The sequence below is a fragment of the Vidua macroura genome, chromosome 14 (genome assembly GCF_024509145.1).
Source record: "Vidua macroura isolate BioBank_ID:100142 chromosome 14, ASM2450914v1, whole genome shotgun sequence".
NCBI lineage: Eukaryota > Metazoa > Chordata > Aves > Passeriformes > Viduidae > Vidua > Vidua macroura.
This window is the reverse complement of record NC_071584.1, coordinates 8,261,775-8,274,863: the sequence shown is the minus strand read 5'-3', so window position 1 is coordinate 8,274,863 and position 13,089 is coordinate 8,261,775. Positions and strand designations below refer to the sequence as shown.

The following is a 13,089-nucleotide window of genomic DNA, read 5'->3' as shown; positions in this document are numbered from 1 at the left end:
GGCCCATCAGAAGGAGGAACGAACCTCATCCAAAGCCACATGAATTCTCTTTCTCATGGATGGGAAGACCAAGGCTGTATCACTTATGCTGATGGGCTGTAAAGCCCATCTGACTCTACAGCAAAGATATTTACAGAACAGTACTGTGAAATCCCTCAGGAATGTGACGTCAAAAATCCACTTACTCTTTAGTGCTGGTTATTCTGTGGTTCGGTATTGGAGAGATGCAAGGTGGGAGCAGACAGGAAGCTGGAGGGTCCTCCAGGCGCTGCTTCTTGCTTTCAACAAAGGTTTCCAGGCTTTCTGTCTGCTTTAACAAAAAATGGCAGAGCATAAAAGATCCAGCATTTATACACAGCTTCACTGGCCACTGTGATGACCTATGGAATCTCAATATATTTCCTTTATAGCAGCAGCAGTTAAACTACTGCTCTAAGAGAAGTGAAAGTCACCTGAAATAAGAGTTAAACGTGCTCCAAACACAGGACATGAAGTTGCTATATAACAAGTGACATAGCAGATAATTAGGAAGCAAAATGTCTCGTGTACTAAAGTTATCTTCTGTAGTGCACTGGAATTTAATTAATAATTTAGATGCAAAGATTTGATAGCACCAAACTTTATTCAAGTAAATAGCTTTTACTCATTGACCTAATAGAAGTTGATGGGAAAACTTCTCTGAGTAAGTATTTCTCACAGGACTAGGAGTAGAGGACTGAGCTGGGGTAGTCATTAACAGCAATAGCTCATTTGAAATTTGCTTTGGAAGACTCCCTGATGCATGACTTTTGTGCCTGAACGAGGACGATACAAGCAAAGCTGATTATTGCTCTGTCTCTAGAACCTTCATATCAGTCTTCAAGTCCACTAATAGATGGCTAAAACAAATCTTTTAATAGCATGATTTAGAAATACAAATTAGTCTCTCCCTACCCTGCTTTAACTCTTGGTATACCCTTAAGTCATCCTAATTGGCTTGTTTCCCCTTGGGTAGCAGTGAACAATCACATGACAACATTACAGGGGCTGATTCAGAGTCTAGCTTATGTTAGCACAGGCTCAGAGCAAGATTCTCCATTTTGTTACTTTCTGAATCAAACTTTCAGTTAAGGAAATGATGAGGTTCCACCTTTCATATAACTCCCCCTATTTTTTTTTCTTCCCTAGGAGCCCTCACTTTAGTTGCAAATAGTACTCTTGTGTTTTAGTCAAGATTCCTTCTCCATGATACAGACACTCCACTAATCTACTCAGGAAGAATTATTTTTGGTATAATTAATATGCACCCTAGTGTACTCAGACATACATAAGTATGGACATTTATACATCCCTCTACCTTTTTTTTTCTCTTTCCTTCTTGCATCTCTGTAGTGTGGAGCTAGAATATAAATTGAATAAAAACCTGCTGAGTTTACTCATGTGATTACTTTCACTTAATTCAGCAGGGAAGGAGCCAGTGCAGTGACTCATTTAGGCAGGGGTGTAGACCCTGTGTCTGCCTGGCATCGTCTGTCTTTGTCTTGCATTAATTTTCTCGTAACACTGGACTCCTCAAACTTAGAATTTCAAGAAGTCCATCAAAACAGACATCTGAAGTCATATTCACAATGATTTATAAAATTTGGAATATAAAAAAAATAAACTCTGATGACTTTTCACAGGCAGACCCGAGTACAACCATTTCAGCTGGAAAAACTGACTACAAAAATTCATTTAGGATATAAAACCTCAGTTTCTTTTCTGAAAACACATTTAGTTTGAAGCGCAATGTCATATCCCACAAGGTAGGATACCCTTGGGCATAAATAACATAAAACACACAATAAAACATAATGTCTTCAGTCAAAATATATTTGTTTTTTTGGATAGCTGTGCAGAGAAAGCAGCTAGTTAAGTAAATTATAATTCTATGGATCATATTTGTTCATACCACAAAACAATATAAAAATTAAATTCACCAGGAACATAAGCAAGCACCATTCCACTGACTTTGATGAAGCCTGTTTAAACCAGTGGTGAAAACACCTTAACTCTGCAGACAATAAACCTCTCCCTTCCAAACAGAAGTCACATTTTCTGAGTATGGCTGAAACTGTACTAATATGAACTCATCACTTTCTGCAGATTACAGAACACTGGAAACTAATAGGTGAGTGAGCAACTACAGTGAAAAACCTGTAAGAAAAATATCAAAAAATACTTTTATTGATTTTGTCAGCTGGGGTTTGCTTTTTACTAGTTTCTGATGTTAATTTGTAGTGCACTTGTAAATGTCTGTCCATTGTAAAACCAATAAAGCCTCAGTGCTCTGATGCCTTCCACAGCCCAGCTGCAGGTGCAGTGAGGAATCACTGCTTCTGGTCCTGACCTCCAAGGTGCTCAGAAATGCAAGTGTTTCCCTTTAAACAATGAAAATTACTTACCTTGTGTTTCCTTTTGGATTTTGTGGAGGGTTTTTCAGCTGCTGGGGTAGGGGACTCTCGAGATGGTCGCCTGTGTTTCACATTTGCCTCTCTTGGTTCACTTTTCACAGACGTGGTCTCAAAGGTTTCCTGTCCAGGTATCCTAGAGAGTAAACTAAGGTCTATTTTCACCCACAGAGATTTGAGTTCTTCATATTCTCTCAGCGGGGACAGAAGTTCATTTTGTACGATTGGGATAGGAGAAAAGATCTGCTCCTCCAGGTCATTGCTGGTCTGGTCAATGGATGTGTTGCTGCCATTGCTGGTTAAGCTACTTACGCTGAGGATATTACTGCCAGAGTCCTTCACTTTGACACCACTGCCAGACCCAGTGCAGGCTGGCAGCACCTTTGCCTGCAAGCTCTCCTCCTGGTCTGTGTTTGAATCAGAAGTAGATGAATCAGTTTCAATGAACTCCCGGGACTTGGGGACAATTTTGCTGGGGCCTCTGTACTTTTTCTTCTCTGAAGTGAGACCTGTGCTAGTTCGTGGTTCTTTCCTTGGAGCTGTCTTCCCAACTGCTGCTTTAGTTCGAACCTTTGGCTGCTCGGGGGGTTCCTGTGTGTCTTTTTCTTTGGGAGTGTTGCTGGTATTATTTGGTTTGGGCCAGTTATACTCTTCTACACTGGAAGTCCTTTCTACCTTTTTGGGTTGCTTTTTCCCAGTAGTCCTTTGTGAAGTTGGCTCATTATGAGCTGGTGACTTCTGCTTGGAGCTTTTTGCCTCTGGGGTTTTCTGGGCGACCCGTGGTTTGGCTTTCTCTCGGATGGGACTAAGGATCGCCCGGTCTTTGGAATCGGTCGGGGGCAGGCTGTTGTTGAGCTTCCCTTTGTTTGGCCCTTCGGCCTGCTGGTTGCTCTGGGCCTGGGAGCTGCTCTCACTGTGAGGCTCATTTTGATTGTTGATGATGGTCTTGTTGTGGGGGTTCACCTTATTTAGCCATTTATCCAGCTGCCATTTGTTTGTTGAGGGGGGTTCGGGCTGCAGATTGAAGGATGACAAGAAACAAATCTCAGACAGAAGCAGTGTTCTTTCCTTTAAAAGAGAACTTTTTTAATGTACCCTTTTATTTCGGTCAACTAGTGCTGACTGCTAGTTTTATGGGAGTATTTATGGAGTATTTATGGTTAATTAGGCTTCCTTATCTGGTTTACAATGTAGCCCTGGAGAAATTTAATACAACTAAAAAGTTTAGCTAGTCCCTGAAGAGACAGTTTTGTCATGTTGCCTTTCCTTAGTCCCAGCTGAATACTGTGTCAATAAAATCTTCTCTAGCTACTGGCGAAAATCGAAATATTTCTTTAAAGCAACTCAAATGTAGGCCAGAAAGATTCTTCCAAAAGCTAGAATGAGTATGTGGGTCATACATGTGAAACGGCAAAGGGAAAAGAAGTCAACAGCATCAAACAGCACAGAATTCCAACATGCCCCTAGCAGGGAGTGGGGCTTTGCTCCCCTCCATGCTCCCCGCTCTGGGGAGAGCTGAGGGTGGCCTCACCTCTGGCGTGGCACTGCGTGACTCCTCGTTGCACTCGCTGTCGCTGGAGCTGCTCTCGCTGTCGGAGTCGGACTCGGAGCTGCTCTCGGACTCGCTGGAGCTGCCGGAGCCGCCGCTGGAATGGGCCAAGCCAGCGGCGTGTGCCACTGGCACTGGCAGGCTGCTGCGGGGACAAGATCCTCTCTTAGTGTGCTCCTGGCTTTTTGCACGTGCTGCCCAGTGAACCCCATTCACACCAAATGAACTCAGTGTCACCTCCCTCTCCTGCAGTGCAGACCCATGAGAGCTCCAGGGGCTGTGCCACCGTGGAGCCACCAGAGGAGCTGGCTGCGTTCATGACTCATGGGACACATTGATTATGGTAATAACATTACCATCATCGTCACCCTCCAGTAAGAAACACTTCAGTGTCACAAGCCTGAGCTTATTAGGCCAATGATTGCAAAAACTAACAACCACACTTAAATAATTCATTAATGGAATCATGGTTTCTTCATTTTTTGCCAGTTCATTTATAATTTATGATCAAAGGAAGGACATCAGGCAACTAATATTGGATGGGACATTTTAAAAATTAATTTTAGTGAATACTTTTACACTGCAGTGTACAAAAACCATGTACTTTTGACAAGCCTCCAGGGAGTGCCTGAGAATTTTTTATTTATAGCTTTTTTCTCTCTCATATTTATGATAATGCACTGAGAAAATAGCATTCATGCTGAAAATAAGCTTCTCTGTGAAATCTATTTTTCTGTGTGTTCAACTGTCCTCCAAGATGTATTTATTAGCAGTGCACTGTGTCATTGTTTCTCCTCATCATTTGTTTCTAATCTAAGAAGTCACATGACCCCAGCTTTTAGCACTACAGAATTCTGCCAATCTGAGTCTTTATAAACTCTTCTTTAATTTCAACTTTTTCATCAGGGAGATAACCATAAGGTTATATGTCTTTTCAGCTGATCTATACAGGGACTTTTGGATGATTGATTTTAAATTTGTGAAGCTGACAAAGCAAAGTGTTTGAAAATTGACACCATTTGCTAGTACGCCTTTATGGATATTCAATACTTCACCTTAATATATCATACACTGTGTGTGTCCCATATTGAGTGATCCAGAGGTGCCTACAAGGTATAATACAGCTTTGTCTCTGTTTCTATTTGCTTTTCTATTTTCCTCCAAGAAGGATTCAACTAAACCAGGAATATGCTTTCCTTCCCTTTTCAAACCAAGTTGCTCTGTGCATCAAGATGTCCTCTTAAAAATCCACAGAAACCAATAAACTGGAAAAGCCAGGGGAAGAAGCAAAAAAGAAAAAGCCAGAACAAACTGATGGGTGACCCTGCTCTGCTAGAATCTTTACAAGCATTGCCATTGGCTTCCGTGACAATAATAGATGGAGTTTAATTTTCTTCTTACACTAAGCTACTTTCTCTCCTCCTTGTTGGTAAAACCTATCGCTTACTCTGCGGTTGGTAACAAAACTGTCTCTTTGAGCCTGGCAATGGCCCTGCAGTGCCCATTGACAAAACAGCTTGGTGCTTTAGGGTGCATTAATGAAACAAAATTACTCACTTGGGTAATTGCTACAGATCAGTAACTTTGTTGCTCATTAAGTCCATACACTTTTTATTTTTTTAATTCTTTTAGCGGCTCCTTACTCAACTGACTCAAGTAGAGCTACTTAGAAAATTTCAACTGGACATAAAAGACAATTCAAAGAACAGATGATGAAAACATACAGGCATTTCTGAAAGTATCATGGAAAACTAAACACTGCTGAATTAAAATGGATCTTACATTTTGTATTTAATAAATTTTTTTTTGAAAACTGTTTTTATTTCTTCCTTTATCCCTCCTTTACAGTGAAGCTCAACAAAGTATAAGAAAACACACTTTTCATGCAGTTTTTTTACAGTAAACAAGGAAACAGAAAAGTGGAGAAAAAGAAAATGTGATTGTAGGGGTGTTTGCCTGTCTCATCATCTAGTAATTTTGGTCTTATTTTTTTTTTACTTGGAAAACACTAATAGTAGATGAAAAATGAGCTTTCATATTTCATTGCAAATGTTTCCAGGAAGAATAAAATAGAAAACACCACAACAATTCCCAGACTGAGGAGGCAAACATGGCAATTCCATTCTATAATGGAGCATCAGCCTTGAAAAAAAGTGTTATTTATGGAATCATCAGAAGACTGACGTTTTAATCTAAAAACAACTTTCCCCCTAAATCTGAGAGCTTCTCTGGAGTGGTTTGTGCCCAGGCAACCACACAGAGAGGTGTGTGTGTGGGGCTGCACACACAGCTGTGCACATCTGCCTAAGGACATGCTCTGCTCTCAGGAGTGGCGTGTCTGCTCTCATTACAACAGTTGATGTAAGGAGTAACACCTCTTACCTTCGATCAAAGAAGGGAAAGGCAGCGCCCCAGCCAGACCCTTCCCACCTCTAAACACAACTTACCTCTCTTAGCACTCTGGGACTAACACTGTAGCTGGGATGCGCTCACAAAACAACAGGAGTCATTCTGGAGCAGACTGCAACTGTCTTAACAAAGGGCAGGAATAAAACCATGGAAATAGATAGCAGCTCCAACCTGGGCTTATTTTCTTTCTTTCTGCACACCAGCCTCAGTCGGAAAAAGCTACCATGTGCCAAACATTACTGAGCAATACAGCTCAGCAAGCATGCAGGAACCAGACAGGCTCAAAATAATGTTTTTCATACAAAACACAATGAGGTCATATTTTTCTTTCATCTGGGATAATAAAATTATGCCTTGGCTACACCGGGCAGTTTCATGCTGAAGGCATCATTGCTGATCCTCGTTACCAAAGTAGAAGCGTTCATTTTCATCGTGTAGTTTGAGTTGAGAGCAACTGTGTATGCTTTGCAAAACAATCAGATAAGACCCAAAATGCCTTTCCTAGCATCTCACCCTACTAAAGATAGATCTAGTACATAGCTACAAGCACAATCAACTTCTTACAATGCAGTTCAGCAGACAAGAAAAAGGTATGCATACATTTCACAAACAAACAAACAAAAGCATAAAAGTGCATAAAAATGAATCTTTGCTTCCAATAAAATAACTTTAGTAGATATTCTGGATTGCCTTTTGTGATTTTTTTTCCTTAAATATAATGCATCTCTTAGTTCAAAAATACTTTGTTTGCACTCTTTCCAGAGATTTCTGCAGATATAAAGTTCAATCATGTTTTGAAAGATGTTGGGCTAGATTCTGCAATTCAAGCAGCTCTTATACAAATAAAGTGGGCTTCCTCACATAGGTTTCAACTACATGAACTGGGGGTTGCTTCTTGAAGAGACTTTCAAAGCAAGCTTTGTTATGTTGCTAAGATCCAGACAAGGAATGCCAGTCCAGACAAGGTTTAAAATGGATTTAAAGCATTTTATCATCAGACACAAGTCCTCAAAGTAACTAAAGGGGGCAGGAAGGACTGATATTTGAAACTATTGAATTTTTATTTCCCGGCAGGAGATGAGGACTCATATTGTTCTTCAGTGTTTGGGTGGACAATGTTTTTATATCATGTGAACTGAAAAAAAAAAATAATAAAAACAATGCTGCACAATGGAACACAGCATTGTTTGGGTAAATAACACTTAAAAGAAAGCCAGTTCATTATTATCACTCGAGATTGGAGGCCCCTACTGAGACCAGTGACCTGCTGTGCTGGATCTGTGTAAATACATGATGAGGCACAGTCCTTGGGCCAAAGAGCTTGCAGTGCAAACACACAAAGCAAACGGCAGAGGTATTACAGTCATCTTCATACTCAGTGTGGGCCTGTCACATTCTCTAAGAGCAAGGCCTCTCTGCAGTTAATAGAAACATCAGTTTTGCCCTCCTTTTAAGTTTGTTCTCGTTTTGCAAGCCCTGTGCTCAGCACTTGAGCTGAGTCCTGCAGGGCAGTCAGATGTGCTCTGCCCTGATGCAGAGCCCCGACCAGGCTGGGAGCAAAGATGTAAAATGACTCGGCAGAGAGACCCCCATGACTCAGACCAGATGGATCAGTGGCTGCTCACCCCTCTCCCAAGGAGCTCCTCCTGTGCCATGGGGATGAGAGCCCTGGAGTGACACCCACACTCAGGGGGAAGGGCAGGCAGGTCTCTGTCCCTTGCTAAGGTCACCATGAAGATATCTCTAGCTGCCTGCAGACTGGTAAGCTGGGACCTGTTCTGACAAAGGAGACCTGCACATCTGGAAGCCAGCTAGAAGGAAGTTCTTCTGCAGCACCTTCACCTGTCTCCCTTCTTGTGCTTTTGCAGTGAAAGCGTTTCCCAGTTCCTGATAATCATGCACAACATGGTCACAAAGAATGAGATGAGAAATGCCTTGAAGGAGGGGACAAACACCAGTACCATCAGTACCTGGAGGATTTTTCAGCTCTTGCTGAGCAAGCTGAGCCTTGCAGCTGTGTGGTTGCTGATGGCTCCTGGTGAGGAGCTGCACTGACCTCATCACACACCAAGCATCTTTCTTTCACTGCAGTTCACTGGTACAGGTGATCTGCCCAAATCACTCTGAAGCTTGCTTTTTAATTCATGGGTTATTTTTCAAAAGCCAGTTAAAGCAGTCATGGCATTATTATGTGGCTGGATCATTATGCTGCAAAGAGAACCAAAGGTCTGATATGTGGCTTATGCTTTTTTTGTTCTTGTTGTCATCCAGACCATTATATTGGTTTCAACATATAATTTACTCTACTGTTGTTATAAATGATCTTCAAAATTAAACCTGGTAGCTACAACAAAGATAATGTTGTAAATGTAAAGAAATACTCCAGCTTGTTCACATCTAATAAGAAAAATAACAAACTTTTAACCTTGTAAATACAGATGTAAAAAAAAAAGTATAATTCAGACTACAGCAGTAAAACTCATCAAGGAACAAAACTTCCTAGCAAGTCCTTAGCTATCTCCCTGAATCTTTTCCCAATTAGATGTAGTCATGTTAATTGCTGTGAGGAGAATTTGGCAAATAGATGGTGCTCTCCGACAATAGGTTTATTCATTCTAACCCTTCCTTTTTAGGGTAATGATGAATCAGCCATTTGTTTCACTGTTCTACTCAGAAATCAAAATGTAAACTTAGAGAAAGCAGAGCATTGCTGGACAGTGGGAAATTGTAGATGGGAACTGACCAGTGAGTCAACAGTACATCCATGTTGGCAATGTATTTCCATTAGAAGCAGCACTCTACAAAGGTTGCTTTACTGCACAAGCCTGTATTCAGGGAAAATTCAACCCATGAAATCTGGAAATGGCAAGGTCTATGCTCAAAAACTGACTACAGACATGACAGAGTAGTTGATCTTCCTGTTGAGGCATTGGATTGGGACTGAGATGAATTTTGGTTTTTGTCTGAGAAGAAAATATGTCTGTGCATCAGTTCCTGCTGAGTAAAAGAGGCTATGTGGCCTATCCTTAATCTGGCTTGTCTATTTAAAATGCAAATTCCTGAGAACAAAGAGTCTGATTCCACAGGGCACTGAAAACTGGGCACCCAGCTCTGAGCAAGACTTCTGAGCACTCAACTACACTGCAGCATCTACCAGAGCAGACAGCAACACTTTTATTTGGATACTGTTGTTGCCCAACTCCCTACATTTTATTTGAAGAGACACAGGAACAAACCCTCTGGAGTTGTTCAGAAGCCAGCCCAATCTCTCCTTTGGACCTATTTCTACAGAAAAACTGCAAACCTCATGGGCATTACTTGGAGTTGCTGGACTCACTGAATTCTGCATATAAAAGGCTGTTTCATTATTCCAGCAGATAATAATAGTGCAGCACCTAGCAGATTAATATTTAGTGTCAGAATTTAATACCATAACTGTTCAATAACAAAGTTTTATTTCTCTTCTATTCTTACACCATTATCAGGAAGTAATATTCTCTTCTAATTTGAAAGGGAGCTGCAATTTTTTTTTTTTATAATGAATTGTTCATATTTTTATCTTCAAACTTATATACGCCTGCCATTAGATTGCTTTTTAAAGAAAAGGATTGCCCTGGATGATTTGTTCACTGCCTTTCCATTGGTTAGTATTAAATTATTTAACATCAGGCTGGTAGGATTCAAATCTAAACTTTCAAAGACTGGGTTGACACAGGAACTGAAAACCTGTATCAAGGCTTCTAAAATATTAATCAGCACCCAGGTCAATGAAATGAAATAAGGTGTGGAAATTGTTGCTTCAACTAACATTAGCATGTGTAGTAAGACATCACTTATGATGGCTCTCTCATTTCAAAACACATGGAAAGGGAAAACCTCTCTAATATGTTATTCAGGATGTGGCAGCTGATCTGCCTGTATCAATCCTGAGCACTGTAATGCAAGTAGGAGCTCTGATTTATTTGAGGGGGAGGGTAGTTTACAAGATGTTGTACGTAAAAAGCCACAGCCTCATTTTACTGTGTTCAAAAGTAACTGTTTTAATCAAAGGCTGTTTATAACAAGGTTGATAGAGCTACTGAAACAGATTTTTTTCATATACATATAACCCTTTTATACTTCCAGCTTTAAAGACCATAAAAAAGGATAGTAAAGATGAAAGAAATAAAAAGAATGACAGAGCTAACTCCTATGAGCCAGAATCTATGTCAAAGCAGAACTAAAGTGATTGACAGCTTGCATTAGTAATGAATAGAGTGGGGAAAAGCTGCCAAGAATCCGTAACAAGGTCAAAGCCTTCCAATAAAGAATTACATTAGCCACAAATCCTAGGTGGAACTGGGTATATACATCTGCAATGTGACTTCAACCGTGGCACTGTTTCTACTGTCCTATTCTGACTCTTTTCCAGTTTTTTATTCCTGGGTTTCAGTAAATTCTAACTCCATCACACCTGTGATAAAGAACAGGTATAGCATATCAACTTATGATACTATAAAAAAACAAACAAAAGAAGAGGAATTTTAATGCCACATTTCTAATGGTGCACATAAAAAACTTTCTGAACTATTGGTATGGTAATCACTCTCTCTCCAGTATCACAGCACTGTTATACACACTTGACATGGAAGAGAAGGGTATTTTGCATATTAAAAGCAATATTGTATCCATGATGCTTGCGTGCATCACTCTGCTCACCTCAGAATTTAGAAACAATTTTGTGAGCTTGATATTATTCAGGGAATGCAATGTATGTAGGCTTTTTGATGTACAATATTTTAGTGAATACATTCAAGTGTCAGAGAGCATTATTTGTACTGTGCCCTGATGTGCTACTATTTGCCTGGCATCTGGAAGAACAAGAATACTCTCTCTTACTGTGAGACTCCAAAGGGTCTCATTTGATAAAAATGGAACCACTTTATTATATCAATATTGCTCCACTGAATCAAACTAGATATGAGGATTGATACATAGAAAAGTCTTTATTTTCCGCAAAGGAAATCCTGGAATACTGCATTTTTCAGCACACTTTGCAAATCTTCTGTGGAAGTGCAGAAACACATATTCGCCCTTCTACAGTTCACAATTTCAAGTGAACATAAAATGTTTTTTAAGAAGTCAGTTATTTACACTTTGATTTTATTTACTACAGCAGAAAGTCCAAGTTTGGTCATGAAAAAAACCATCCAAAGTGAACCTCTAAAAGCAAAGTGTTGTGTTTTTTCTCATTCATGTATGGCAGAAACTTAGGCATGTAACATTCTAAATGAGCTACCCTTCTCATTCTAACTCAGTTCTGCTTCAGCTCTAACTGAAAACAGAATCCAGCTTGCAGAGTCCAGTGGGAAGACAACTGTGGGCTTTGGGACCAAATCACACTGGTGCAGATGGATCCACATGACACCTCCAACTCCTCAACATTTCCAGTCTCATCTGTTATCTGAGGAAAGCTAATTTTACTATGCTGAGCAACCAAGCAGTAAGAAAACATTAGAAAGTTGGAGGGTTTTTTTCCTATTTCCATGTAAAACAACACCTCTGTGCTTGAAAAGGTGCCAAAAGGCATATCCTGATTTTCCAAAGCTTTATGGCACACATGAACACTTTACACCTGAGCACTGAACAAGTGTCCCAACATGAGCTCATGAAACCACGGGAGAATTTCCTCTCCAGGGGAATCCGTTGGGAACAGATCAGCAGTAAAACTGGTTTTACTGACCAGAGCAAAGGGGAGGAATTGGGAACAAAAGCCAGAGGAGGAAAAAAAGCCTGTTGCAGGGTGTTAAAGCTGTCCATATTTAGAAAAGACCCAAGATGGCTCCAACTGCAGTTATTATCAGGAGCATGATGAGTAAAACAAGCAATACAGAAGGGGGCAGAGATAAAAACTGAGTATAATCAGAACTGGGTAATATTTGACTAAATGAGCTTCAGCTGCTCACAAACTGGTAGTAGTCTCCATGCATTATGCACTGTAGAAAGAATGAAACTGCAGGATTGGTGCTACAGGCATGGTTGGTCATAGGCATGTACTACAATGACTAAGGCACAAATAATCCACCTCTGTGGAAATGACTGATGCACCTTTGTAAAGAGAGACAGCCCCGTGGTTACAGAACCAGTCCCACACTTCAGAACACTGCTTCAATTCCTGTGTCTCCCTGGGATTCAACGGACAAAATAATTGAATTCCTGGCACTTCCCCCTGTTATTAATACATGTAGTATTGTGAGACTCCAAGCAATATTTACGTTCATCAGATTGAATTTGTAATAACAGGGACCACAGAAGTACACAGGCACTCATGAAAACCACAAGTAGACACTTTGTTTCACTGCTACTGCCATAACAGTAAAAAGGAATCATCATTATTAATAATGGGCAATTACTCTGAAATAGTTTTTAAAGAAGTATTCCTAAAGGAACATGATGAATTTATGACACACCACCAGAGCCTTTCATGGATATAAAGATGTACTTCAGCACACATGACTTGTTTTTTGAACAAGGAGAAAGCTGTCTAGTAAAATATTAATAAAGCTGAATGCTGAAACACAGGTGTCTTCCTTACAATTCATTTTAAAATGAGATAGAAGGCTCCATTTGGAGTGAAAATCTTAACCTTCAGTATATTTATGTTTAATATGATCTCCTGTTAATGCTGCTGATTTTAGACAGTTACATAACACTGCTTTATAG

At 40.2% G+C, this 13,089-nt stretch overlaps 1 protein-coding gene across 5 annotated transcripts in view; it reads right to left on the bottom strand.

Moving 5' to 3' along the window:
* Positions 1-13,089, bottom strand: part of AFF2 (ALF transcription elongation factor 2) — a 359,389-nt gene that overhangs the window by 37,151 nt on the left and 309,149 nt on the right. For 3 of the 5 annotated variants that reach the window (XM_053989974.1, XM_053989970.1, XM_053989973.1), the window contains exons 10-12: positions 3,961-4,123; positions 2,424-3,443; positions 186-310 (exon numbers count right to left, since the gene is read on the bottom strand). In XM_053989974.1, coding sequence (XP_053845949.1) covers positions 186-310; positions 2,424-3,443; positions 3,961-4,123 — 1,308 coding nt within the window. The remainder of the gene's footprint in view (positions 1-185; positions 311-2,423; positions 3,444-3,960; positions 4,124-13,089) is intronic. The other 2 variants (XM_053989971.1, XM_053989972.1) reach the window with 2 other exon arrangements.